We start from the raw sequence: 27,253 nt of genomic DNA on the forward strand, positions 1-27,253 counted from the left end.
ACAATCTCGTCATCATAGAGAAAGTACGACACTAGCGTGTGAAAGGCCTATCGTACCGCTCGTGTCGTATTTTTTCGCGCGCGTAGTGCATTACGAAAAATAAAAATGCAAGATGGCCTGTTGAACATCAAAACTATGGAGGGTAGAGGTAAGGAGAGTCATATATGGGAGAAAAGTTGAAAAAGTGTCCAGTTGTTGCGCTAAATAACAGTTCAAAAATCCTCCACAATGGCGCTGGTTGATGCACAGGGTATGGTATGAATGTAGCAATCGTAGATGAATTGAAGTATGCCGAGTTAAATAATTTAATGTCATTATCGACTAAAGTAGTTAATTATTGAGAATTTCAACAACTTACGTTGTACAAAATATTGTGGTAAATATAACCTTACTTCCTTGTATCTCCATACTTCCTTGTTTATTTTTCAAGCTTACTCTAACAATATTTATATTTGGCGCTTCTTTTAAGAGTTACCCTGATGCAAATGTGGCGCCATCCTAGTTTAATACATTTTGACGACACTTTTTCATATACACAGATGACTCTCCTTACCTCTACCCTCCATAATCAAAACAAAGACAAACGTCAAATTCGAACATAAAACTTGACAAGGATTCATAGAAAAGATAAGCTATTCATAGCATCACTGTTGGCTGCTAAAAAGCGCTTGATGAAACGTAATTTTATAATTCAAATTCAAAATTTCTTTACGCATGTAGGCCTATCACAGGCACTTATGAAGCGTTCATACATATAATATGTTTACATAATTGTAAGGGGATGGTTATAACTTCGTTCGCCAACTGAAACCTAAAGCTACGAGGGTTCCAAACGCGCCCTGATCTAAGAAGAGCCCACAACAAACTTAGCCGGGTAATAAACCTAGCTAGGTAATAAATAAATATAGGAATCTCCCTAGAGCAGACGTTACGCGCTAAGGAATTGCCTAATTCGACGTAAGTGAAAACGGGCATTAGTTAGCTTTTTAAATCTTAGTATTACCGTACAGCAGCATTAGTACAAGTTTCGCTCGTTTTCAAATATTATGCATCGTATCAGTATAGAGAGATTCGAGAAAGTAAAATGGACCTAACGTTACTCGTTTTAGAGTCGCAAATCCTGTATTTCAGATTTTTGTTTTTGTTTAAAGAATTGCAGGCATATGTATGCTTTAAAATAATGCTAATAATACACGAAACGAACTCGACTCGATTGCGAGCGAGAAAAACTAAGGCTAATTAAAATTGCATAAAGCAGTATTTTTTTAAATTATGGTTTTATATGACATATATAGGCATCCCCAATGTGTCACAGTATGAAAGTAAGTTGGAAGGTGTAGACGCACCAGTTAACGTTAGTCTGTGGACACAATGTTTATATCAGCAGGGTATAAATGTCGGTGGTGTAAAAGCCCTATTTTCCCCTGATGACATCGAATCCGGGGGCTTTTCACATGGCCAGCTTTCTTTCGCGCGCTCGTCCTTTCTCCCCGCTGACGCAAGGTGGACATCAGCCACTGTCTTTCCGAAAAAAATATACTGATCATATTTTTATAATAACAACTATTCGTTCATAAAATTCGCCTTTATAAATATCGTCCAGTGTCCTTAGAATCCGCCATATCTTTTGTATTGTTTGTGTTGTTCGACAGCCAGTGGGCGCAGTGGGCAGCGACCCTGCTTTCTGTGTCCAAGGCGGTGGGTTCGATTCCCACTATTAGAAAAATGTTTGTGTGATGAACATGAATGTTTTTCAGTGTCTGGGTGTTTATCTGTATATTGTAAGTATTTATGTGTATTATATTCATAAAAATATTCTTCAGTCATCTTAGTACCCATAACACAAGCTACGCTTACTTTGGGGCTAGATGGCGCTGTGTGTATTGTCGTAGCATATTTATTTATTATTTATTTATTGTCGGACGGCCGATTGGCGCAGTGAGCGACCCCGCTTTCTGTGTCGAAGGCCGTGGGATCGATTCCATAAAATGGAAAATGTTTGTGTGATGAACATGAATGTTTTTCAGTATCTGTATAAGTATTTATGTATATTATTCATTAATTATTTATTAATCAGTTAAATTTGTACCCATAACAAAAGCTACGCTTACTTTTGGGCTAGATGGCGATGTGTGAATTGTCGTAATATGTTTATTTTTTATTTTTATTAATGTATATTAATAAAACCAGAGTAAACCGCGGCAATCTTTTTTCATGTTTGACTGCCGATTGGTGCATTGGGCAGTGACCCTGCTTTCTGAGTCCAAGGCAGTGGGTTCTATTCCCACAACCGGTTTGTGTGATAAACATGAATGCTTTTCAGTGTCTATCTGTATATTATTAGTATTTATGTATATTTTACATACATTTTCATCAGTTATCTTAGAACCCATCACACAAGCTACGCTTACTTTGGGACTAGATGGCGATGTGTATATTGTAATAATGTATTTATTTGTTTATTAGTTATTAATATATAAAATTTCCGCCATATTTTTATCACCTTGAAATGGGAATTAGTTCTGAGACAAAAACTAGAACAATATTAAAATGATACTGCTTTTAGCGCTGCTAGTAACCTCATGGAATACAAAGATGTAGTCACAGATGCTTACTTATTAGAGAATTGTAATTATTTAAACGCATTGATCTGTATATTAGGATGCATTTATTATATCGGTAAGCGACAACGTTCTTCCATTTTAACTGTTTTTATGTTATATGTATCCGTACTCTGGCATTCATACAGACACAAAAGCACAGCCTACCCAAACTGAGCTTTATTATTTTAATCCGTCTCGAAGAATAATTTTCTATTAATTAGCAATCAAAAGTTCTTAGCTTGTGAAATCTCATATAGCATTTTGTTAATTGAAAGCTATAAGTGCACATAATAATATAAATCTCCTGTTAATATATATAAATCTCCTGTCACGATGTTTGTCCGCTCCTAAACTACTTAACCGATTTTAAATTAAATTGGCACACTGTGAGTAGTCTGGTCCAACTTAAGAGATAGGATAACTTAGATCTTTAATTATAGTCGCAATTTTATTTTATTGCAAATTATTTGGCTATAATTAATTGACAATCACATGTTATATATATATATATATATATATATATATATATATATATACTACATATATCATTCAAGGCTTAGCGATACTGAATACTTTAAAAACAAAATCAAACGCAGACGAAGTCGCGGGCAACAGCTAGTATATATATATAAATCATTACATATTAGTCAGGAAATAGTATTTGACGCGCGATTTAATTCTTTTTGTATGTATTCTTTTTGTGTTTCTTTTTTTAAAAAGGAACTAAACGAGATTCTTAGTCACGTGGCACGTACATATATATGTTTTTTGGGCCAAACTCAAATGTTTATATAACGATTATTCTGTTACTAAATGAATTGAAATTGTTTTGAAACGTTTTTTTGTTACTAACACTTAGTTAAATTGACTATGTACTTACCTAACCCGTTGGTAAAAGCCTTTATATGAATTGTTTTATACACCCGTATGTACTTAGTTTTATTATTTGTTAAGATATGTTATTATGATGAATGTATATCGAATCTCTGCAAGCACCAGTTGTAATGCAATATAATAAATAGTTTTTTTTTTTTCTATATTTACAATTGATTTAATTTATTCTTTACCAACCTACATTTGGAGTAGTGATAGCCTAGTGGTTAGGAATTCAACTTTCCTTTCGGGGGGACTGAGCACGATTTCCGGCTCGCACCTTTGGCTTCTCGGAGTCATATGCGTCTTTAGCATTTAAGTATACACATGCTTTAACGGTGAAGGAAAACGTCGTGAGGAAACCTGCATGCCTGAGAGTTCTACATAATTTTCTAAAAGGCGAGTGCTACATACCAATCTGCATTTTTTTTAAGCGACTAGAAGTTAGCCCTTGACTGCAATCACAAGTGATGATGCAGCCTAACATGGTAGCGGGCTAACCTGCCAGGGAGTATGGTAGTCATACCTAATAAATTTCTACACGACATCGCACCGGAACACTAAATAGCTAAGCGGGACGTCTGTCGGCAGGGGGGGTAACTAGCGACAGCCAAAGCCGACCAGACCAGAGAAAATTCAGTTTTTTTTTCATTAATATTCATAAATTTCCAAATTGCCCCGCCAGGGAACCGAACCCGGGACCTCTTTCTTCAATTCAAAACGCTCACCGTTGCGCCAGGGAGGTCGTCATACGGCAGTTGGCATTTGGCCAGCGTGGTGGAGGACTAAGCCCTTCTCATTATCGGGGGAGAACGGTCCGTGCTCTTTAGTGGGCCGAAAATGGGTTGATATGATGATTACAATGATTAATTTGAGCAATAAAGATCCTATGCAAAATGCAAGCGACGCGGTGCGGCGGCGCTGTCTAACCATATTACGTCTATCCGATCATGTTTTTCGCTAGGGTATTTGTTACAAATATTGGGTTAGGCTCACATAAATAAAAGACAGTGCATATATATTTAGAAGTTATTATTTCATTGAGCCTCGATATTTATGTTAGTTACCAACTAGTTAAGCATTCGTCATACTAATACTTTACTTACGATTTATTTAACGCAGGTATTTATTATGTATCATAGTACCTGCCTACTTAATAGGTTCGAATATTTTTATAAAATTTAAAAGTTTTACCTACACTTGCAGAATAGAATAGAATAGAATAAATTTTATTGCTTTAACTTTGTACATTGTATTGGTGTTGTAAGTGGGAATAGTTCCAACAGTTTGCGACTTTCTGGCGTTTTATTTTCTTGCATAGGTATTACAAATTAATATAACACAAAAAATTTTAAACTTTAGATACTAAAACTTAACCAAATTCTTAACCTATATTTCCAGGAAATATCAATGATAAGTAGGTTTATATGGGTGTACTTTTGTAGCTTTTTTTAGTCTATAATATATTAAAAAGTCTTTCAATATAACGTTCAACTACCCTACGCCAAAAACGTGATCAGATAAAAAGCGCAACCAATTTTTGACTATTATTAATATATTAAAGACCGCAAGTACGATGGCGTTTTGGCAAAGAAATTCTGTTTTATGGTTCGCAACGGTTTATTAAAAGATTTCATTTATTTTAATAGCAATAATTTTTGCGGACCGAGCAGACGGTAATGAACAAAGGTAAGGGGAATAATCATCGCCCAAGTACTACAAAGTGTAATCGAAGTCCTACAAAGTGTCGCACAAGTCCTACAAAGTGGTGCCCAAGTCCTACAAAGTGCCAACCAAGTCCTTCAAAATGTCAACCAAGTCCTACAAAATGTCGCCCGAGTCCTACAAAGTGTCGCACAAGTCCTACAAAGTGGTGCCCAAGTCCTACAAAGTGCCAACCAAGTCCTTCAAAATGTCATCCAAGTCCTACAAAGCGTCGCGCAAGTCCTACAAAGTGTTGCCCTGTGTCCTGAGGTCTTAGTCGTAGGTGTGAAGCCTCATATGCCTGTAATAACACCAGGCAACCAGGACCTTCAGACCGGAACACAGTTATGCTGCTTGGCGGCAGAAATAAGCATGGGTAATAGGTATTTCCCCGAACAAGCTGTCATAAAGAGCTCTACCACTAAACACTTAAGACTGGCCGAGACTAAATAATTGATGATGATGAATAATTTAACCAACTAAATAATAGCCTTTATATATTAGGTTTTAAGGTACAGAACCATCAGTGAGAGAATGTTAATAAATAAATACACTACGACAATACACACGTCGCCATCAAGCCCCAAAGTAAGCGTAGCTTGTTTTACGAGTACTAAGATGACTGATGAATAATATACGTAAATACTTAACACAGATAAACACACAGACACTGTAAAAAAATCATAAACATATATTTTGCCGATTTCGACGACTGTGAGTACTGTGAATTTAAGTAGGAGGTCCCAAGTTCGATTCCCGGCATGACAATTTTGTGAATTCATAATTTCAGAATTTTCTCTGGTCTGGTCTGGCGATGTCGCGTAGGGGTACGACTACCATACTCCCTAAAAGGTTAGCCCGCTAGTATCTTAGACTGCATCATCACTTACCATCAGGTGAGATTGCAGCCAAGGACTAACTTGTAGAGGAAAAAAAAATCCAGTTGTGGGAATAAAACTCACAGCCTTGGACTCAGAAAGCAACGTCGCTGCCTACTGCGCCAATCAGCCGTCAATGTGACTCGCATTTGCCGGTTTTTTATCGAAATTTATTAAACAGATTTGGAGAAGTAAAAAATTTACTATACAAACGTTAAATAAAATACCAAAGGTATTCATTTGTGCTTATTAATAATAATTATGTCTGCGGTTGTCTTTTAAACGCCCTCCGTAAGTACTTATCGGTTAGTCATAGCCTGTAATTAAGTAGAATTTCATATTATGTACAGAAAGTACAAACTTGGGTAGTTAGGTACACGATATTAGGTCACTTCTCTGAATTGGTAAGTTCTTTAAACATATCAATTACAGTTAGGTACCAGTCGATGTGTATTACCTACTATAATAGTCAACGCTGACTAACAAAGCGACGCACTAATGAGGCCACAGCGTCTTCGAAGGCGAAGACGAGGGCCCCGACTTTGACGTCATCCGGACGTGGGCTCACACCACGTTCTCGGAAGCGTGCGGACTAATCACCATCCGTAACCCTTTCACTCCAATCGTCGCCTGAGCCGAGGTTCGGCCTCGCATGAGGCGCGCTTAGGCCGCCGATCCCTTCGCTTCTTCGAGCCCTAGGGTTCAAACTCTTCCTGGCAGAGCCCCATTCCGCGGCTCGCCAACAAGCCCGCGTTACGCTGTTAAAATCATTAGTGTTTAAACACACTATGCCGAAAATACGCGACCGAAGTTCCATGGCTGATTTTACGTTCCAACGCATTCGGCGGATATGACACACGATAAGAGCCGAAATTACGCGGCAGAAATTCAGTTGTGTAACTTTGTGTGGTGGGTATTCAGTGTCTCAAGCGTTGTCGTGGCGTCGTGCCGTGTTATCTACACAGTACGCAAAACGAAGTGATCTTCTTAAGGTTACATAGGCGTATAATGTGTTGCTATACAAAACATTGCCGCCGAATCGCTGCCGAACTTACGCCCGACCGAAGTTCGGCTGTACGTTATAACGCGACGTGATTTCGGTTTGGTGTGTCGTCAGTTAATAAAATACATTGCAGGCGTAGTCAGGCTGAGCTTCGGTCGCGTATTTTCGGTATAGTGTGTTTAAACACTTAGGGTTAATCAAAAAAACTAATAAGGCACAGCTCTCAATAACTGACGTCCTCCCTGGCGGGCGCAACGGTGAGCGCTGTGAATTTAAGCAGGAACTCCCTGGTTCGATTCCCGGCAGCGACTATTTGGGAATTATAATTGCTGAATTTTCTCTGGTCTGGTCTGGTGGGAGGCTTGGCCGTGCCTAGTTACCACACTACCGACAAAGACGTCCCGAAAGAGATATTGTGTTCCGTTGCGATGTCGCGTACAAACCGATTAGGCTATAACTAAGTAACCAATAAACATGATTTTTGTATAGAGATAGATGTAAGGATCTTTATTCTTTTGTATCTTTACATTTTGGTATTTATGTATCAACACTCTTGGCACTATCCCGATATCTTGCTGTAAGTCCTATCTACAAAGGTTGCCAGTAAGAGATTGCTTGCAGCAATAAGGCCACCTTTTCATGTCTACATTGTGTACTGTATACTCCTTACTGTTTCTTTTCCTGTATGTTATACGTGCAATAAAGTATTTCTTCTTAAGGAAGGGATTTGTAAAAAAATCGTACTAAACGCGGATGAAGTATGCGGGCTAGTATTTGCATAAAATCAGTGCATACCTTATCTTAGGCCTTCGCACATTTACATGTACTCGACTCGAATGCCTTTAAAAATTCTTGCAATTCATATGCATCCTTTTTCTCCATCAACACAGACGTTTTTTTTTTAAATTGTTATGGCCGAATAAATTATATTTTATTTATTTTTATTTCTAAAACAGAATTTCGTCCTAATATCGCAACAGTGCATTGAAAAGATCTTAGGGCGTTGAAACCGTAGCACCGCGCTACGCGAGTATTGCTGACCATTTGAGGCCTTATTGCTAGGTAGTTAGGTGCGTTGCCGCATAAGTCAGCAAAGACCATAAAGCTTGAATAAATAATACAATGGCCACGAGTATGTGCTTACTTAGCTGAAAGTGGCTGAAAAATTTAGTATGTGACCCTAATCGTTTTATGACTTAACATTTAAGTAAACATCTCGTCGTCGTTACCAATTATTCACTTTCATGCATGAACCTTGCACTCTTTTTAGCCCCGACGCAAAAACAACGGGGTGTTATAAGTTTGACGTGTGTGTGTGTGTGTGTGTGTGTGGCATCGTAGCGCCCGAACGGATGAACTGATTTCGATTTTTTTTAAAGATGTATTAGTCGGGAGTCTTCTTAGCAATGTTTGAAGAAAATCGGCCCAAGATGGCCGCTGCCACAAAATTACGGATTAAATATTTGTACACAGATCCCACATGGTGGGTATCAAATAAAAGGGCTTGACTAGTAAAATAACAATACAAGAACAATCATTAGTTACAAGATACTCGTATTTGATTAAAATTTTTGTTTATTTTTATTGCATATTATTTTTGTTATTTTTGTTATAATAAATAAATAATATAAATAAATAAAAGAAAAAAATTATTCATTGTTAAGTCAACATCTACTGAGGATGCTCCGGTGTCGGAGCGAAACGTGCGTTGCGAGCGAAACTCCACACCAAACAGATCTTCGGCAATGTACCCTTGCCGAACATCTGTTTGGTGTGGAGTGTAAAGATTGAAGAAATTCAAAAAAATTCCTGCTTTTCGCGGAGCGTAGCAAATTGAGCTAAATTTTCATAATATATCAAGAACTTTGGCAAAGTAACGCCTACCTCTATCCAGTACTCATAGTGTCCATCGACAATGTCCAGGAAACTACAAATATTAGCATAGGTTTCTTCACGATGTTTTCCTTCACCGTTAAAGAAAGTGAAATTGTCTAAATTAAAAATGCACCCAGGTGACTCCGAAAAGTTAGAAGTGCATGCGGGGAATCAAACCTTAGTCCACTAGGCTATCATTCTCATAAGACAGGAAAACTCGACCATTCGTTATTAGTGGATTTAGAAACATTTTATTACTTTTTCGTGAAATGTAGGTAGTTGTTGTACCTAATAACACATAATAGAGTTTAATGCAATAACTTTCTTTGCTACATTTCACGCTTTCTTGCTTGTTGGTTGCGTACCACTGTGATTTTTATGTTTTCCATAAAACTAGGTACATTATCAAATAAGAAATATTGAGCAATCGGTGCATAAGTTAAAACATGTTTCTTCTTTGGTTTAGAAAAAACAAAACTTATCTTCAAGTATTTCAAGTATTTTAGGTATCGGAAATATGCCACAAGTAGGTAATTACGTAATTAATGACCTACGTAAGCTTACGAAATACTTGAAGAGTTTTGTTTTGTCTAAACAGTCACTATTTACTTATCATGCAAGCACCTTGCACTTTTCACCGTAAATGTACACGCGTTCATTCAGGGAGGTGTAGGTTTAATTATTCAGTGTATCCTCCGTCTCCTTCAACCTTGCGAACCAAGGATGCGTGCGAAAGAGACGGAATGCTTTTAAAAAAGGCGCTCACTGCTGTCCGCTCAGAGGGTAGTAGAATGTGTTTAGTCGCGCGTCAACTTTCCACCGGTGCGGACGACCGCGATGCGCTCCCGATTCAGATCGCCGGCAGAAATGCTCTCCCGCAGACACAACTTTCGAATAACCAAAGAGAAGTTGATCAGTTAAAAGAAACGAAAATGAGTTAATTTTTCTCTATTCTTTTATTTCGTAAACTACGACTTTTGAGTTTAGTTTTGGATGCCCGATACGAAGGTCGCGGCCTTCAATCGATGAACAATTAAATACGTGTGACCACTGTCCACGTATGGACTGTTTTTGATACGTTTTTATCATAAGTGCCAACATAGCATTAAGAATTACAAGGACTTTGAGTTTGTTCGGAGGCAACTTTTGATAAAACATTCACCTTCATGGAATATGGGCATCTGTTTAGACACTGGTAAGTCAAGGTCCCACTTTGGGCGCCAAAATTTTTCATATGTATTATTATTATTTACAAAAGTAGCTTTTTTAAAATTTCTATTTTTTTACTGTTGCCCTGGTAAAAAAACCATAGGAGTTTTAGTTATTTATTTATTTATTCATAAGACACACACACCAGCAATTAATTGTAACAACATTTATAAAAAAAAAAAATGTTTTAATAACAAATTCTGTCTTCTGTTACAATAATCAATTATTGGTGTATACACAATTATCATTATTATCTCTGAAAATATAATATACAAAATATTCATGGTGGTAAATTTTTATCCCGACTTAATATTAAAATGTCAATGTAAGTTTGTTTGTTACGCTTTCACGCAAAAACTACTTCCTCATGAAACTTTTTACACTATTCTTGGAAGTGTTAGAAGTAATATAGGATACTTTTTATCCCGACATTAAGATCGGTTCCTCTGGGAGAGGGGATGAGTGTTTGACGATTTTACACCATAACTCCGACAAATTATAACCGATTTAAATAATTGTTTTTGTACTATAGAGGTTATAATATGTGTTTAATTTTGCCCAAACTGTAGTTGGAGATAGAGGACAGAACTCCTCAGCGGACAGCAGCAAACCCCTCATTTAAGGCTTAGCGATACTGAATACTTTAATTTTTTTTAGAACAAGAACTAAATTTAATGCCACATCAAAAAACAAAATCAAACGCAGACGAAGTCGCGAGCAACAGCTAGTACAATATATATTTTTATTTATGTAGAAACCATTATTGCATAATAACGGACAGTTTTGTCCGTACAGAACAAAATTAACATAATTCAATGAAAAGCAAAAGGCGACCTTACTAAAATCTAGAGAGCGGCCTACTAAACTAGAAGAAAAACAGCAAAAAAAGGGGTCTGAGAACGTATTTAAAAGTTTAGACGGTTTTTTCCACGCAAGTGTGATGAAAATCCTCGTATGAAACGCGTATGGTAAATTACGTACAGCTCGCGGCTTACCGTACCGTTATGATCATCGAACAAAACATATTCATCTGCTTAAAACTGGTTAGCCCCATTTCGGGCGCCAATATTCCTATTATTTTATAAATAAGTATATTATTTTAAAGACTAAAATAACTGACAAATAATTGTCGGGCAAGTGTTGAGTTGAGTTTGATTAATTAATAGTTCGTTATTCGAATACATTTATTTAGCTTTTTAACCGTAACAAAGATTATTTTGAAAATTTCCGTGAGATCGGTTTCTGAGTGCTTTTCCGAGATAAAAAGTAATATTGAAGCATCATAAACCAATCTACTTTAGGAGCGTTTCTAGAACAGACGGTTAGTAACTTAATACAATTTAGCAGTTGACCTCTAATGTTCTAAAAATTTACCATAAAATGGGAAAAGAGGAAAAAGTTTGTGAGCTAGCAACATTCCGTGGATGTGAAGTGAGACGTGCGCGGGCCATTTTCACTGTTTTTGGACACTATAATAATGGCTAAATGAGGGTTCTGTATGTCCTTAGTTCTGTGTTTCCCTCCATCTCCTATAGTTGCATGATGCAAGCCGTAATTGTGGAAAATTTCCGGCAAGATCGTTAAAGTTGCTAAGCGGCATATAAGGACAAAATAATCAAACAGACGCAGTTTTGCAATAAAAAAAAAAGTAGAAACATATTTCAAATAAAGAAAAGCGTTATCGTCATTTGTCTTTATTGTATTTCTTTGATTAAAACAAAAGAGTGTGTGTACTAATGTACACGCGTTAGAAGTTATTCTTGTTTGGCGTAAGGAAAAAAATAACTAAAATGCAGTAGTGATTAACGATAAATATTAAAATTAATCAAAAATATTTTTATGCGGGATAAGTAGTATCTTAGTACTCGCTGTTGCGGTTGAAAATGAGCTGTTTGCCCATTTTAAAATGACGCGTGAGTTTTTTCGTAAATGAAACTAATATTTGACTGCGACAAGTTTACGCAAATTGTACTTAGCACACGCAAACTATCCTTGTCGCACGCAAAATGCCGTTGACAAAACGCACGGGTTGCAGATACTATTTGACATTTTCAAATTGTTCAAATGTGACAATATATTTGAACGAAAGTAAAAATAATTAATTAATATTGAGCTGTTTAATTCTACGCATTGATTGTTCCACATAAATTTATGTTTATTAGTTTGTATTTATTATTTGTATTTAGTGTTTCTTTTTTTTAAACTTTTCATCCGTTTGTTGGGACTTGGGATTTTGTGCCCACATATATCTCCGCATTTGTAATAAAAAATAGTATCTGCAACCCGTGCGATGTTGTCGATTGCTTACTACGATTGCGAACTTATCGCACTTGTTGAACAATATACTAATATTTAAATAAAAAAGGTTTTATTAACGCATTCACACGCGTTTCACACTGTTTGTACTGTTACGAAACACGTGTTCTAAATATAAAAATACTAGAATATACAACTTGAACATTGTTTTTATGACACCATCAAAATTCACTCTCATCATTTTTCTCCATCGCGCCAAAAGAAGTATAACTTCAAAAAAAAAGATTGCTTATAGCACAAAAAAGCAAAGAGACATTGTTTACACTGTAGACAAGTAAGAAAATTTGGATTCTAGATGTTCCATAATCGGGTAGAACTAAAATCAGATCCCAAAGAAAATGGTACGTTGAACGACTGGATGAATGACCGGTAAAGTCCAGTTTTATGAAACAAATAATCGTTAAAAATACCAAACCGGAAGTGGCTTCTAATCGAGCTTTATACCTACACGTTAAATATAGCAAGGCGGAAGTAATAGCAATAAAGGAAATTTAGGGGAAGGTTAGTGTGAATATTACGCAGTTTCTAGCCCGTTTCAATGAAACTATTGTCACTGAGTTGTTTTGTGAGGCACGTTGGTTGACAACACACAAGTATGTTTATATATACATATATACATATAAACATACTTATATTTGTTTATAAAAACATAAATATCATATTCGAAAATTCTTTATTCATGTAGTAAGCATACATTTTCTTTTTAAATTTTGTTATATTTTTATTATCATCAATGAAATTTTCAAATATGTACAGACTGTGCACCGTCATTATTTTGTGTTCCTATAAATATATACGAGTATATCTGACGGCCGAGTGGCGCAGTCGGCAGCGAACCTGCTTTCTGAGTCCAAGGCCGTGGGTTCGATTCCCACAACTGGAAAATGTTTGTGTGATGAACATGAATGTTTTTCAGTGTCTTTGTGTTTATCTGTATATTATAAGTTATTATGTACCTATATTATTCATAAAAATATTCAACAGTCATCTTAGTACCCACGACACAAGCTACGCTTACTTTGGGGCTAGATGGCGATGTGTCCATTACTATTTATTTGCAAATTTATTTATTTATTATACATAAAGAATCGAATTGAAACAAACCTTATATGAGTATCGGAAGTAAGTAGGGACATTTTCCATTAAAGAAGTATAAATAAGTCGTCGCAAACTCATCTAGGATGACGAAAGACATTGTAAGCTTTTAATAAATGCGTTACTGATTAGTTATTTCATTGTTAGGGTATGGAAAACTGAATCTGTCATTTACGAGTCATTTCGAATGCCACTTGTATTAGAAAATAACGGCAGAACAAGATAATAACGACGCTTGCAATAAACGTTTATTTCACTTCCAAATTTGAAACACTAATGCCCCCTTACATTCGAGCTCCGCCTTTTTATATCGTTGAATGAGTAAGATTATTGACAGCTGTCAATAATCTTACAATTTCATTACAAATCATTAAAGTATGTTGTTATTGTGTAAATAATATTTATAAATCATATTATTAAGTTTATCACTTAAATATCACTTTTACAGAGCCATTAAAATATATCTATAATATTTAAAAATAGAACACTTACTTGAAACAATATCCTGTATTGAAATTCAAGTAAATACAATATTATTATAATTTAGGGAATAATTAAGTTATTTATTATAACTAATTTACACAGTTTCTTATACTTGATAACAAGAAATAAAAGTCTGTTGATAATTTTAATCTTTTTTAACAATCTCATAAATTACATATCACCTTATTCTACTTAGTACTACCAATATATTTATTTTATTTATTTATCATTGATGTACAAGTAAAGTACAGTAAAGTAAAGTAATTATAATAATTATACAACTAAATGCGTACCTCACATCTTATATTGGTGAGTATGTAATAAATCTATGTAAATCGCAATCATTGCAAATCATATTTTGGTGAACGATATATTCTTTAACCATGTACCTAGTCCTACCTACTTACCTTAAAGATATGAAAGTCTGTATTAATTAATGAAAATTGGCTACTACTAGGTTTTTAACAGCATCCTTATTTGTTATTTCACTTATCAGTGAAGTAACTAATACGGTAAAGAGTTTTAGCAACTCAACTGCGAGTTGCGAAATTAGCTAAAACTCTTTGCCACAACATAATTAATTCATTAGTATAATTCGGCTTTTCTAGAATAAAAAAATAAAAAAATTCGAGGAGGGAAATGAGCGAAGTACTTAAAAGGTATGACAGTTGGTATTAATGAAAATCGGCTAGTCTACTGGGTTTTTAAAAGCATCCTTATTTATTATTTAACTTATCAGTGATGTAACAAACACGGCAAAAAGTTTTAGCTAATCTCGCAACTCGCAGTTAACATAATTTTTTCATTGGTTTCTAGAACAAAAAAATGAAGAATTCGAGGAGGGAGATGAGCAAAGTCGCCAAAACAGCGCATGGCCAGCCACCCCGTCGGGTGTCGCATTCCCAATGCAGAACTCCAGCCACGTCAAGTTTGAGCCACCCTCAGTTCCTGTCATCTTTGTCTTGGGTAACTAGTTTTCTTCTTTAAAACATAACAAAGTGGCGGCTGATTGGCGCAGTGGGCAGCGACCCTGCTTTCTGAGTCCTAGGCCGTGGGTTCGATTCCCACCACTGGAAAATGTTTGTGTGATGATCATGAATGTTTTTCAGTGTCTGGTTGTTTATATATATATGTAAAAGGAAGAGGTTCTCAATTCGACTGTATTTTTTTTTGACGACCGACTGGCGCAGTGGGCAGCGATTCCCACCACTGGAAAATGTTTGTGTGATGATCATGAATGTTTTTCAGTGTCTGGTTGTTTATATATATATGTAAAAGGAAGAGGTTCTCAATTCGACTGTATTTTTTTTTGACGACCGACTGGCGCAGTGGGCAGCGATTCCCACCACTGGAAAATGTTTGTGTGATGATCATGAATGTTTTTCAGTGTCTGGTTGTTTATATATATATGTAAAAGGAAGAGGTTCTCAATTCGACTGTATTTTTTTTTGACGACCGACTGGCGCAGTGGGCAGCGACCCTGTTTTCAGCGTCCTAGGCCGTGGTTTCGATTCCCACAACTGGAACTCTGTATATTATAAGTATTTTTGTGTATTATATTCATAAAAATAAACAACAGCTATCTTAGTACCCATAACACAAGCTACGCTTACTTTGGGAATAGATGGCGATGTGTGTACTGTCGTAGTATATTATTTATTTATTTAAAGTCAGACGGAAGATGAGCACAGACACTTAGAGAACGCACGGGTTGTATTCTCTTTCCAACTTTCTTAACTGAGCTTAAAAAATTCAAAATTAATTTATTCTAAGTAGGCTTAGTTTATAAGCACTTTTTCAGTCTGTTTGTTGTGACTCTACCACCGGTTCGAAAGACAGATTCCACCGAGAAGAGCCGGCAGGAAACTCAGCAGATTGCTCTTTTCCAACATCATTTTGTAGTTTAACAATTTTTAGAGAACTCCAGCCACATAAGGTTCGGGCCGCCAGTTGTTAAACAATTTTAACGTTTGTTATATTTTTCGTCATAAAACTATTTTAGCCCGCTTCTTTGAGGATAGCTGCTCATAAATTTATATAAAACATTGCTATTTCCGAACCCGGGGCATTAATAGTTGAGGAGTTCCCCCTGCACTTCACCATCAGCTCCTTCATTCTGAGGAGAATCAATTGCTTATCAACCATATACAATAATCGAAGCGCAACCGTTACGCCAGACAGGTCGTCAATAAAATAAAAATTAATAAATAAATAACAAATATACTACGATAATACACACGTCGCCATCTAGCCCCAAAGTAAGCGTAGCTTGTGTTATGGGTACTATATACACATAAATACTTATAATATACACACAACACAACTAGAACTCTGTTCTAGTTGTCGTAGTTGTTGTAGTTGTCGAATCGAACCTACGGCCTTGGACGCTGAAAGCAGGGTCGCTGCCCACTGCGCCAGTCGGTCGTCAAAAAAAAAATACAGTCGAATTGAGAAGGTCTTCCTTTTTTAACTTGGTTGATTGAACAACTGATATAGTAGTCTATCTATTGATTAAATATGTAACTCTACCTCAATCTATCAATTGCATTGCTTGTTTAAAGTGTCATATGTAAAGAAATGTACGACCTCGCGCCGACGTTGCGTCTTAGAACAACAGTGTAACATCATTGAATGTCAGGTTGATATCACCGCTTTTAAAAACATCGACTCTTCGCTACAAAAACAGTAAATGCACTCCAATAAATCATCATCATTTTTAAAAATCTACCCAGCCACGAAAATCACGCATTTACAAGGTGTTAAACAACCTAAATAATATTCTGACTAGCCTAGTCTAGTCTACAGGTCTGGTGAATATCGTATTCAACTAGATATCACGGGGTAAGTTATCGTGGGTTCAATTCCCTTGGCTTTTCAATAATTTAAATGTATTCGGTTTTCTTTGCTTATTAAATAAAAATAAACTATAATACTTACTGATAGGCAACAGTTTATAGGTGGCTCTACAAGCATGGAGCACAGCATTTCCTCTATATTTCACGTGATTAGGAAACTGGTTACTACGGTAGAAGCAGTTTCTCTCATAATTGGATCTGCAGAGAGAAAGGCGGTTAGCAGTTCCTTTATATTCAACGTGAGTACGGAACGAGTTACTAGGGTAGCATCAATTTCCCCTTATAATTGGGTCTGCAGAGAGCAGTGCGTAAAAGTTTACCAAAGCAGACACTTTCGCAGGCGGTCCAGGCAATCTGCTTAACTAAAATCTAACACTCATAAACAGAAGTTCAAATACAGGTCGAGAAGAATAATGCACAGCAGTTTCGTTAATATTTTACGTCATTTCGAAACGGTTTATGCGCTTTGTCTTACAATTGTGTCTGGAGAGAGATGGGCGTAAAGGTTATCATCAGTTGCTTTATATTTAACGTGATTACGGAACGGGTTACTAGGGTAGGAGCAATTTTCCTTTTAATTGGGTCTGGAGAGAGAAGGGCGTAAAGGTTAGCAGTTTCTTTATATTTAACGTGATTACGGAACGGGCTACTAGAGTAGCAGCACTTTCTCTTATAATTTGTTCTACAGAGAGAAGGGCGTAAAGGATAGCAGTTCCTTTATATTTAGCGTGATTACGAAACGGGTTACTAGGGTAGCAGCAATTTTCCTTATAATTGGGTCTGTAGAGAGAAAGGCGTAAAGGTTAGCAGTTTGAATGAATGAATGAATGAATACACTTTTATTGTACACCACATAAACATAACAAATTATAAGTAAAAAATTTAACAAAAAGTATACAATTTGGTGGCCTTATCGCTACATAGCGATCTCTTCCAGGCAACCAAAGGCGTTAAAAACAGCTCAAGAAGAGAGGTAGGTGGTGCATTTAAATAAACATGCATAAACCTATATATACAAATATAATATATACATATAACAAACTTACAATAAAATATATAGATAGTGATAATAATTAATATATACCTATATAATTAATATCAATAATAAATAAATATATACAATATTGTCAAACCACAAATAAAACAGAAGGGAATAGTTTCTTTATATTTACCGTGATTACGAAACGGGGTACCAGGGTAGCAGCTCTTGCCCTTATAATTGGATCTGTAGAGAGCAGTGCGTAAAGGTTAACCGGAACAGGCACGTTCGCAGGCGGGCCCGGAAGCGGCAAGGTGACACACTGCGACACGCTGGCACACGAGCGACGGGGCGCAGTGCACGTCAACATGACAGACTTGCTACAGCAGTACGCCATCGGCAACGGTGAGTGCTTACTACTGTCGGCGACTAGCTTTTATAATTATAACTTTACTTTTATAATTATTAATATAAGTAGTTTAAATAATTATAATAAGCGGTTAGATAATTATTATTATTAGCATTTAAGATTTTAAGGTAACATAGATATTATAGACAATTATTTAGTACGATTAGATTACGTAAGAATTCTTATTAAATAAAGAGTCTCCATTGGCGGTCGAGTACTTTCACGCTCGATAGCTCACCAAGAGTTCTCGACCGAGAATATGACATAAATATACACTCTGGCCGTATGCCAGTGAGTCGTCCCGGAGCATTGAATCAAGAAACATCGCGTCTTTTATTGCGAAGAACGTCCTGAAACCTCAAAAACGGTGTCGCTACCCCCACCACGGGCTACGACTACCTGAACACTGTGGAAGAACACGACCGGAGTGCGTAGCAGACGGGCGCCGACCAGCGCACGAGACAGAGCTCTGTCTCAGAACATAAGGCAGGGTTCTAATACCTGCCTTATTTCGCGCCTCGTCACCCAGTGGGACACTTCCCTTGGCGTTGGTTCGGCATAAAACGCCAACGCGCCGCAACAACTACAGAATGGACAATATTTTCATCATGATCCCATTCCCGGCATATTTACAGAGCACGGGACTCCTCCCACAATGAGAAGGGTTAAGCCGTCGTCCACCAGCACGGCATGGGCAGGAGACAACTATCTCTCCTCTCGCAAAGGATAAAAATTTACCTTCTCCCACAACTTAATCAACTCTCAGAGCACTGACGCACAAGTGAAAATAATATTCAAATAATATACGAGTATGTATAACAGTAAACAGGCGTAATCCTCTCCTTATCCTTGTTACCGTGGCCGTGCTTTATGGGAATATAATTAACGTGTCCACCTGACACGTTAATTATATCCCCTGTCAGGTGATATAATCGGGGAGATATAATTTTTATCTCCTGCGTGTGCTAGCCCTGCTGCGTGAATGACAGTGACGCTGGTAATTGCTTGTAATTTTAGGCGCCATAATGCTATTCCCAAATAACGCTGTGGAATGTGGATTAAATAATAATTTATTTTTCCTGCGTTCGATATCGGTTTATGTAAACAAGTGATTGGTATTTTTAATAATACCAGGACTCCATAAATATACAAACGAAACTCCATAAATATCAAAAATACGGTTTACATTTATGTGTGGGACGCAAGTGACATATATCTCTTAGACACTTCTTTTGACATTTAAATAGTCGCTCTCTCTCAGACGAATTACCTTAAAATATTATTCCGTATCTTAAACTTGCTGTGACATACGCATTGAATGCAATTATAACCGTTGTCTGATTAATCACTTCTGAAAGTATATATAATGCAAACGAAAATCTGATTAATTTTAAGCTCAAATTCTCAATATTATTCTTCCAGTTAAGGCTGTCGTCAATTTGCAGGCCTAAGTTTTGTGTTTGTGATTACCAAAATTTAAGTGCCTAAGTAATTTGTCTAATGTACTAAGTATCTATACCTTTATGTAACTTTAATGTAATTTTTTTTTGTTTTGTCATAATATATAATTAAATTGTTAAATGTCAGCCAATTAATATATATAACACCTACACATAACACATTGATATAATGTCAGAAAAATAAGGTATCAAAAACTGCGTATATTAACTAATGATGTCTAATTAAAATCAAAATACTATAAAGTAAACCAAAACATAAAACTAGAAATACAAGATTTTTATTCTTGAATTTAAGATTTTCGGCGACCATGCCCTGTAGTGGGCCGGTGATGGGTCAAAATTCAAAATTCATTTATTTCAAGTAGGCCTAATTAATATAAGCACTTTTGAAATGTCAAGTCTATCTGTTCGTAGTTGCTCTACCACCGGTTCGGAAGGCAGATTCTACCGAGAAGAAGCCGGCAAGAAACTCAGCCGTTGCTTTTTTCCAACATCAACCATTTACATTTTACATTTTAACATTCATTTTTCTATCTAGTGAGAGATGAAAGCGGAGCCGGATGCTTCCAAGCAACCTTGTCGTTAAGAAATTCATCAGTTGTATAGGAACCTCGCTGTAATAAATGGGTTTTAACATATTCAGGTCGATATGATGATGATACTTAGGAAAAAGCAATTACTGAGCTTCTTGCTGGCTTTTCTGGTAAGAGAGATTGTTTTGGCTTAATAACATACACTCTCGACGTTTAAAAAGTACCTGTAAAGTACTTATGCGTATTTAAAATACATAAGTTTGTACTTAATCAGTTAGTGAGTGGCGGTCAGGTCGGACAAGCTACTTAAGTATTAAATATTAAAAGAGGCCGGTGTATAGTAGAGAATTAAGGAGCGGCCATGTCATAGCCACATGAGCATTTCTCACGTGACGGTCATCTGTAGTAATTATAAAATTAGCTAAAATTGAGTGTCACTCGATATTCGTATCTCTTGTATCATATTATTCACTGCAGTTCAGTTTTTTTTACCCCCGATGCAAAAACGACGTCATGTTATAAGTTTGAGGTGTGTGTGTTTGTATGCGTGTATGTGGGTGTCTGATGCATCATATATTCCAAACCGATAAACCGATTTTGATTTTGGGTTTTTTTTAGATAGGTGAGCTAGTCGGGAGTGTTCATAGCTGCGTTTGATGAAAATCGGTCCAAGATGGCTGCCGTTACAAAATGGAGTATTATATATGATTTCTCAACTCCCTCAATATAGGTATCAAATGGGCTTGACTAGTAGAATAATGAATACTTAATTCAAAGTCTGGGGTTTTGAATATACTTTATATGGATTTTTTTTATTTCACTATAAGCTAGCCCTTGACTGAAATCTCACCTGCTGGTGATAATGCAGTCTTAGTTGGCAACATGCTATTTTATAATTTTTATAAGTGTTTTTACCTACACTTGGAGGAATTATCATATTTATTAATTAATTATATTTTATACTAACAGCTTAGTATTGGCAACTTACTAAGCTGTTAGGGGTAAAGAAGTTATACCAAACCCATACCCCTAATCGGTTTCTAACCTACATCGTACCGGAACGCTAAATCTTAGCAGCACGTCTCGTTGGTAACTAGCCACGGCCCATGCCTCCGACCAGACAAGACCAGAGAAAATACAGAAATAGTATTACGCGAGCAGTAGAATCTATACGTACACCGTATAGATTCTACTGCTCGCGGAGCATAGCAGATTACTTTTATTTTCATTGTATTCAGAAGTAATTGTTTTCCAAATTGCCCCAGTCGGGGATCGAACCCGGCTCATCCTACCAGCGCTAACCGCTGTGCCAGGGAGGTTATCGTGAAAATAGAAGTGACCAGCCATAGATCATGGTCAATGGCAATGTCGCGGAGGTTGCGATCGATTTGTTGCATCATTCAGGGGCCCAATGCAAACATCGCTTGAAGTATTGCAGCTATTTACTCAGTCATATAAGCGTTTGTAGCCTAGTAGTCAGGACTTCGGCTTCACTTTCGGGGGGACCGAGTTCGAATCCCAGCCGCTAACTTTTTAATATTATGTGCGTTTTAAGCAATTAAAATATCACTTGCTTCAACGGTGAAGGAAACATCGTGAGGAATCCTGCATGCGCCTGAGTTTCTTGCCGGCTCTTCTCGGTAGAATCTGCTTTCCGAACCGGTGGTAGAGTCACTACAAATATACATACTTGACGTTTCAAAAGTGCTTATAAAGTAGGCCTACTTGAAATAAATGAATTTGAATTTGAGAGTTCTCCATAATGTTTTCTTTGAAGCCCACCAATCCGCACTGACCCAGTATGGTGGATTACGGTCTAAAACCCTCCATAATGTTCTCTTTGAAGCCCACCAATCCGCACTGACCCAGTATGGTGGACTACGGTCTAAAACCCTCCATAATGTTCTCTTTGAAGCCCACCAATCCGCACTTACCTAGTATGGTGGACTACGGTCTAAATCCCTCCATAATGTTCTATTTGAAGCCCACCAATCCGCACTGACCCAGTATGGTGGACTACGGTCTAAAACCGTCTCATTGTGGGAGGACACCCGTGCCCTATAGTGGGCCGATAATGAGTTGATATGATGACTTCGACCCGAATATAAAAGTTATACATATGAAACTTGACGAAACATAGTCGAATTCAATTTGCTGCAAATCTGTCGTAAACCTTTGAATGTGTACAAACTTACATTCCTGTTATTTATTTAATTAGTGCATTGTGTATCATATTTATCATAATTTTGTCGTTAAAGAGATAGAGTGCACGCCTCAAATCGAGATTATTTGTAAATAATTATTAAACTCTAATTATACCGTGAAAAATAATGAAGTATTTTGCTCGTTATCGTGACTACAAGATACGGGATCCGCACATACAGACACAAGCACAGGCAGAACTTTTTAAAACAAATTTTTAATTACTTTAAATAATAAAACGAGACTTAAAAATATCATGAGTGTTAAAAATAGTGTTTTTACTCAACATTTGTCAATTTATATTAACTTATAAAAACAATAAAGAATTTAAAAAAATGACATTGTAAGTTGGAGAATCTATCGGTGTGTACTGTCAGTTTACGACAGTAATACCCATCTCAACGCTTCGCTTATGAGGCGTGTAATAGAGTTAGAGATTGCTTACGCAATCCCGTTTCAGACTCTCCTTGTCATACTCTATTCGAGTCTGCTTATTTGCTAGATATGCAAGACTTCGGCACACTATCCAGTAAGACGGTGACAGAAGTACTGATGCTGGAGATGAAGATGGCACCCACTGCGAAGACGTACCTCGTGTCCGGCTACCCGCGGTCCATGAGAGACGTTGCTGAATACTCTGACAAGGTAAGTTTTGTACCTTATTTATTATTTACTAGCTGTTGCCCGCGACTTCGTCTACGTTTGATTTTGATGTGACTTGCAATTTAGTTGTAGCTTTAAAAAAATTTAAGTATTCAGTATCGCTAAGCCTTAAATGAGGGGTCTGCTGCTGTCGACTGAGGAGTTCTGTCCTCTATCTCCAACCACATTCAGATCTACACAAAATTTGGGCAAAATTAAACACATATTATAACCTCTGTAGCACAAAAATAATTATTTAAATCGGTTATAATTTTTCGGAGTTATGGTGTAAAATCGTAAAACACTTTCATCCTCTCTCCCAAAGGAACCGAGCTTAATGTCGGGATTAAAAGTATCCTATATTACTGCTAACACTTCGCTAGCAGTAATATAGGATACTACTCGGTTAAGTAGTTTTTGCGTGAAAGTGTAACAATTTATAATATTACTTGACATTTATAATATTAGTAGGGATAGGGATAGGGATATACCAGGAATTGTGATTATTAAGACAAGTAATATGTTAAAACTTTATCTGTTCTTATCTTTATCGCTAATTAGCTATGGCCGAAGCTTTCCAGACACCAGAGTAAATGCATAAATAATAATCGAACCCGGGTACTTCAACTTAAAACAACAGCGCTAGTCAAAAAAAAAAAAAAAAAGTGAGGTCAAAAATATCAATACACACCAGTGTTTTAATGACTATGGCACGGTGTTATGGCGGCATTGGAACGTATATTTTAATACGCGAACCAAGAATGCTTTTCTATACATGAATATATAACCTTGAGATCTGGAGTGTTTAAGGTAGATTGAAAAAAGGTACAATTCCTGAGATTATATACAGGTTTTTTTCGGTGTAACTTGCCATTTCGGCTCTATAATATAAAAAAAATATATATATAAACTTTTTTCCTTGGATATGTGCGAGTATTATGCTATGGTTCAAACAGATATGATGATCCAAATATATTAAATTCAAAATTCATTTATTTCAAGTAGACCTACTTTATATGCACTTTTAAAACGTCAAGTCAGTTCGTTTATCGTGTCTCTACCACCGTTTTGGACAGCAGATTCTACCGAGAAGAACCGGCAAGTAACTCAGTAGTTGCTCTTTTCCAACATCAACTTAAACATTTACAATCTTTTTCCTATCTTGCGGGAGATGATAGCGAAGCTGGCTGCTTCTAATCTACCTGGTCATTAAGAAATTCATCAAATGTATAGTAACCTCGCTGTTGATGAAGATGTGTTTTTACAATTTTTTTAAATGCATGTATTGGTAGGTCCAGAGTTACCTTAGGAATCATGTTGGATGCACCTTTCCTGTCCTGTTTTGATATAAAAAAGTCTTCCTACTTATAATATCAGTAAACGATACTTTTTGGTCCTTCATTAGTTTTCGAATAAGACGATACAAATACGTGCAGTTTAAAAAGAAGCCCACACCAAACTTAGCCGAGTGTACGAGCACGAGTCTCTAATACCTAACGCACGATTAAATTCTGCATTGTCTTACAAACAACCACATTATAAATTATTGAAATCAGAAGACATTGAAGTGATCCAAAATGTCTTGTATTTATTTCTAAATAACCTATAATATAATTAATCGATTCGGAGAAGGACATACTACAGAATTCCACGGCTGTAGTGTGTCAAGGGCACGTAGACAACCTCATTACAGACATGTGCGACTCGTTACTATATTGTAGCCCCTGACCCTCCTCTATGACATTCAGGTATTATAACTGTTCTGAGGAACGCTAATCAAGGTTAAAGGAAAATGCTTTAGACCAAGTGAACCGCTGTGTATACGCATACACATGATAATTATCACTTCGACTGATTGACGTAAACTTCTCTATAGGTCTTTTGTAAAGAATTCCAAACTCCACAGTCCTGGGGCGCTTGTTTCAAGCAGCTCCCAGGAACTTGCTTGATATCGACTGTACACCTCGATGGAGTTTGATCGGTGTCGCTATTCAAAATTTCAAACACCTTAGGATCCCAACGACCACTGGTTTTCCGAGCTATGTGCCCCGCCTATTGCTAGTTAAGCTTCTAAATTCAATGTTGTGACAATTGAATTTAGAAGTTTTGTTTCATTACAAGTTACAGTATCCTTCTCTAGAATCTCATCTCATCTCGTCGTAGAAGATTATTGTTTCAAGCAGGTTTTATAAATTGTATTCTCACCTACTCATTCACTGAATATATACTTATAAACGCTCTGAAGCACTTCCAGGGTGGGTAGAAATCTTTTGGTAGAAATATAGGTCACACACATAAAAATAATTTTGCCCGTAATTAAACTTTCTAGTAGTGCTTCCGACTTCGCCAGACGCGTCAAAAAATCTACTCCTCCACTTCTGGCTAGATACAAAATTGGTCGGTCATTTGATCTCAGTGCTTCCAATCTTTTTTATAAGATTTAATAATGTTTGGCATTGGAATTATTTCTGAACCGAAGGGCGATTAACATTTCTTACTACGTAGCTAATCATACCACAGAATCAGGGCTCTGTTATTATCGTAGTAATAAGGTAGTTTCCTAAGTTTTGATTTGGTATAATGTTTTATATGAAATAGCAAATACGTCATTAAGTAGAAAGCTTTGTGTGGAACCAGCATAAAAATTAGTTGTAACTTGTAAAACGAGTCGAAAGCATTCTTTTGCTTAGGATCGGCTTACTTGGAAATCTGTATACAGGGTGTTTAAAGCACTGTGTTTTGGAAATAGTTGTATAATTTTCTCAAGGCCAAATGTCGGTACCAAATGTTTTAAAATTGGGTTTTTTAAAACACTGCATCTTTGAAATAGGGGAAAAAGCAAATGTGGTCAGTTAAAAATATAAAATTGTGAAACTTTTTCTCTCACAACGCGACTTCTTCATAGAGTTGTAGTTACAATTGGAATGTACAACAAAATAAGCGCAAAGCTTCCTAATGGAATTAAATGTTAACAGCTCTGTGGGGATTGAAAAATAATGACTATTGCCAACCCTGCATTGCCGCAATATTCTGTAGAAATGTAGGTGGTGTCCTTTCTCTTTCTAATGCAGCTTAATCCTGGATCTTGCTGGATGAGCCTGTAAAACAAAACGATTCGCTGTGTTTTCTGCTGAGGTTACACCGATTTGTTACTTCCGTCGGAGCATCGGTCTGTCGAACTTTGTGCCCCACCCATTACTACGACTTCTTAACTCATTGTCGGTTACTGATGACTTAGACTTGCTGGCTCTGCGTTTCATCAGCCTAAAAGTTAACATCGAATATCTTTATAAAGGACCAGCTTTTGCCCGCGGCTTCATACGCGGTTTTTTTTGGTTTTTCATGAATCCTGCGGGAACCGTACATTTTCCCGGAACAAAAAGCAGTCGATGTGTTAATCCAGAGTATAATCTATCTCCGTTCCAAAATTCTGTCAAATTGGTTGTGTACTTTTTGCGTGTATGAGTAACAAACATCCATCCATCTTGCATCCAAACTTTCGAATTTATAATATTAGTAGGATAGTGTTCTGAAGAGTGTTCGGGAAGACAAGGTGTCTCCCTAATGAGTACGTCAAGGAGATATCGTGTCAACCTCTTCTTATTTAAAACGCTACGCTCTTTCTAGCAGTCTGGATTTTTATTTCTTATTACTCTGTTATTTAGAATCTTAGTAATTTCGGGTTTCAGGAAAGTTTGAAATACATTGAATGTTTTGTTTTTGTTTGTTTTAAGTCTTTATTGCACACACACATTTTATATAAATAAACACAAATACAGAAGAAACTAAAAATAGTAAAAAAAATGTTTTATTATAACGCAATATCAGTTAGCTAAATAAAGTTTATTTAAAAAAAAAAACTATATAATTGAAGAAATGGACATAATAAACATAATTATATTTGAAATATTCGACTCATTATCGGATAAACAACATTAAAATATGAGATTTATGTACAATTGAATCAATTGAATCACCGGAATGCGCCCGCAGACTTTGATAATAGGAAGTGTCACTGTCAAACCTTATAGCTAACTTCAGGGTGTCGGTTTTTTGTGACGGTGTGCGCGCGCATCGTAAAAATGTACTCTCATCATTTTTCCCTAACGCGCCAAAAGAAGTATAAAAGAAAAG

At 36.5% G+C, this 27,253-nt stretch overlaps 1 protein-coding gene across 1 annotated transcript in view; it reads left to right on the forward strand.

Moving 5' to 3' along the window:
* Positions 1–10,109: 10,109 nt before the first annotated feature.
* The window catches only part of LOC120637006, a 47,782-nt gene continuing 30,638 nt past the window's right edge, over positions 10,110–27,253 (forward strand). Inside the window, exons 1-4 of the mRNA XM_039908586.1 lie at positions 10,110–10,131; positions 14,856–15,005; positions 18,168–18,278; positions 22,980–23,122. Of these exons, the coding sequence (XP_039764520.1) occupies positions 10,110–10,131; positions 14,856–15,005; positions 18,168–18,278; positions 22,980–23,122 (426 nt within the window). The remainder of the gene's footprint in view (positions 10,132–14,855; positions 15,006–18,167; positions 18,279–22,979; positions 23,123–27,253) is intronic.

Source organism: Pararge aegeria, chromosome 3 (genome assembly GCF_905163445.1).
Source record: "Pararge aegeria chromosome 3, ilParAegt1.1, whole genome shotgun sequence".
NCBI classification, from domain to species: domain Eukaryota; kingdom Metazoa; phylum Arthropoda; class Insecta; order Lepidoptera; family Nymphalidae; genus Pararge; species Pararge aegeria.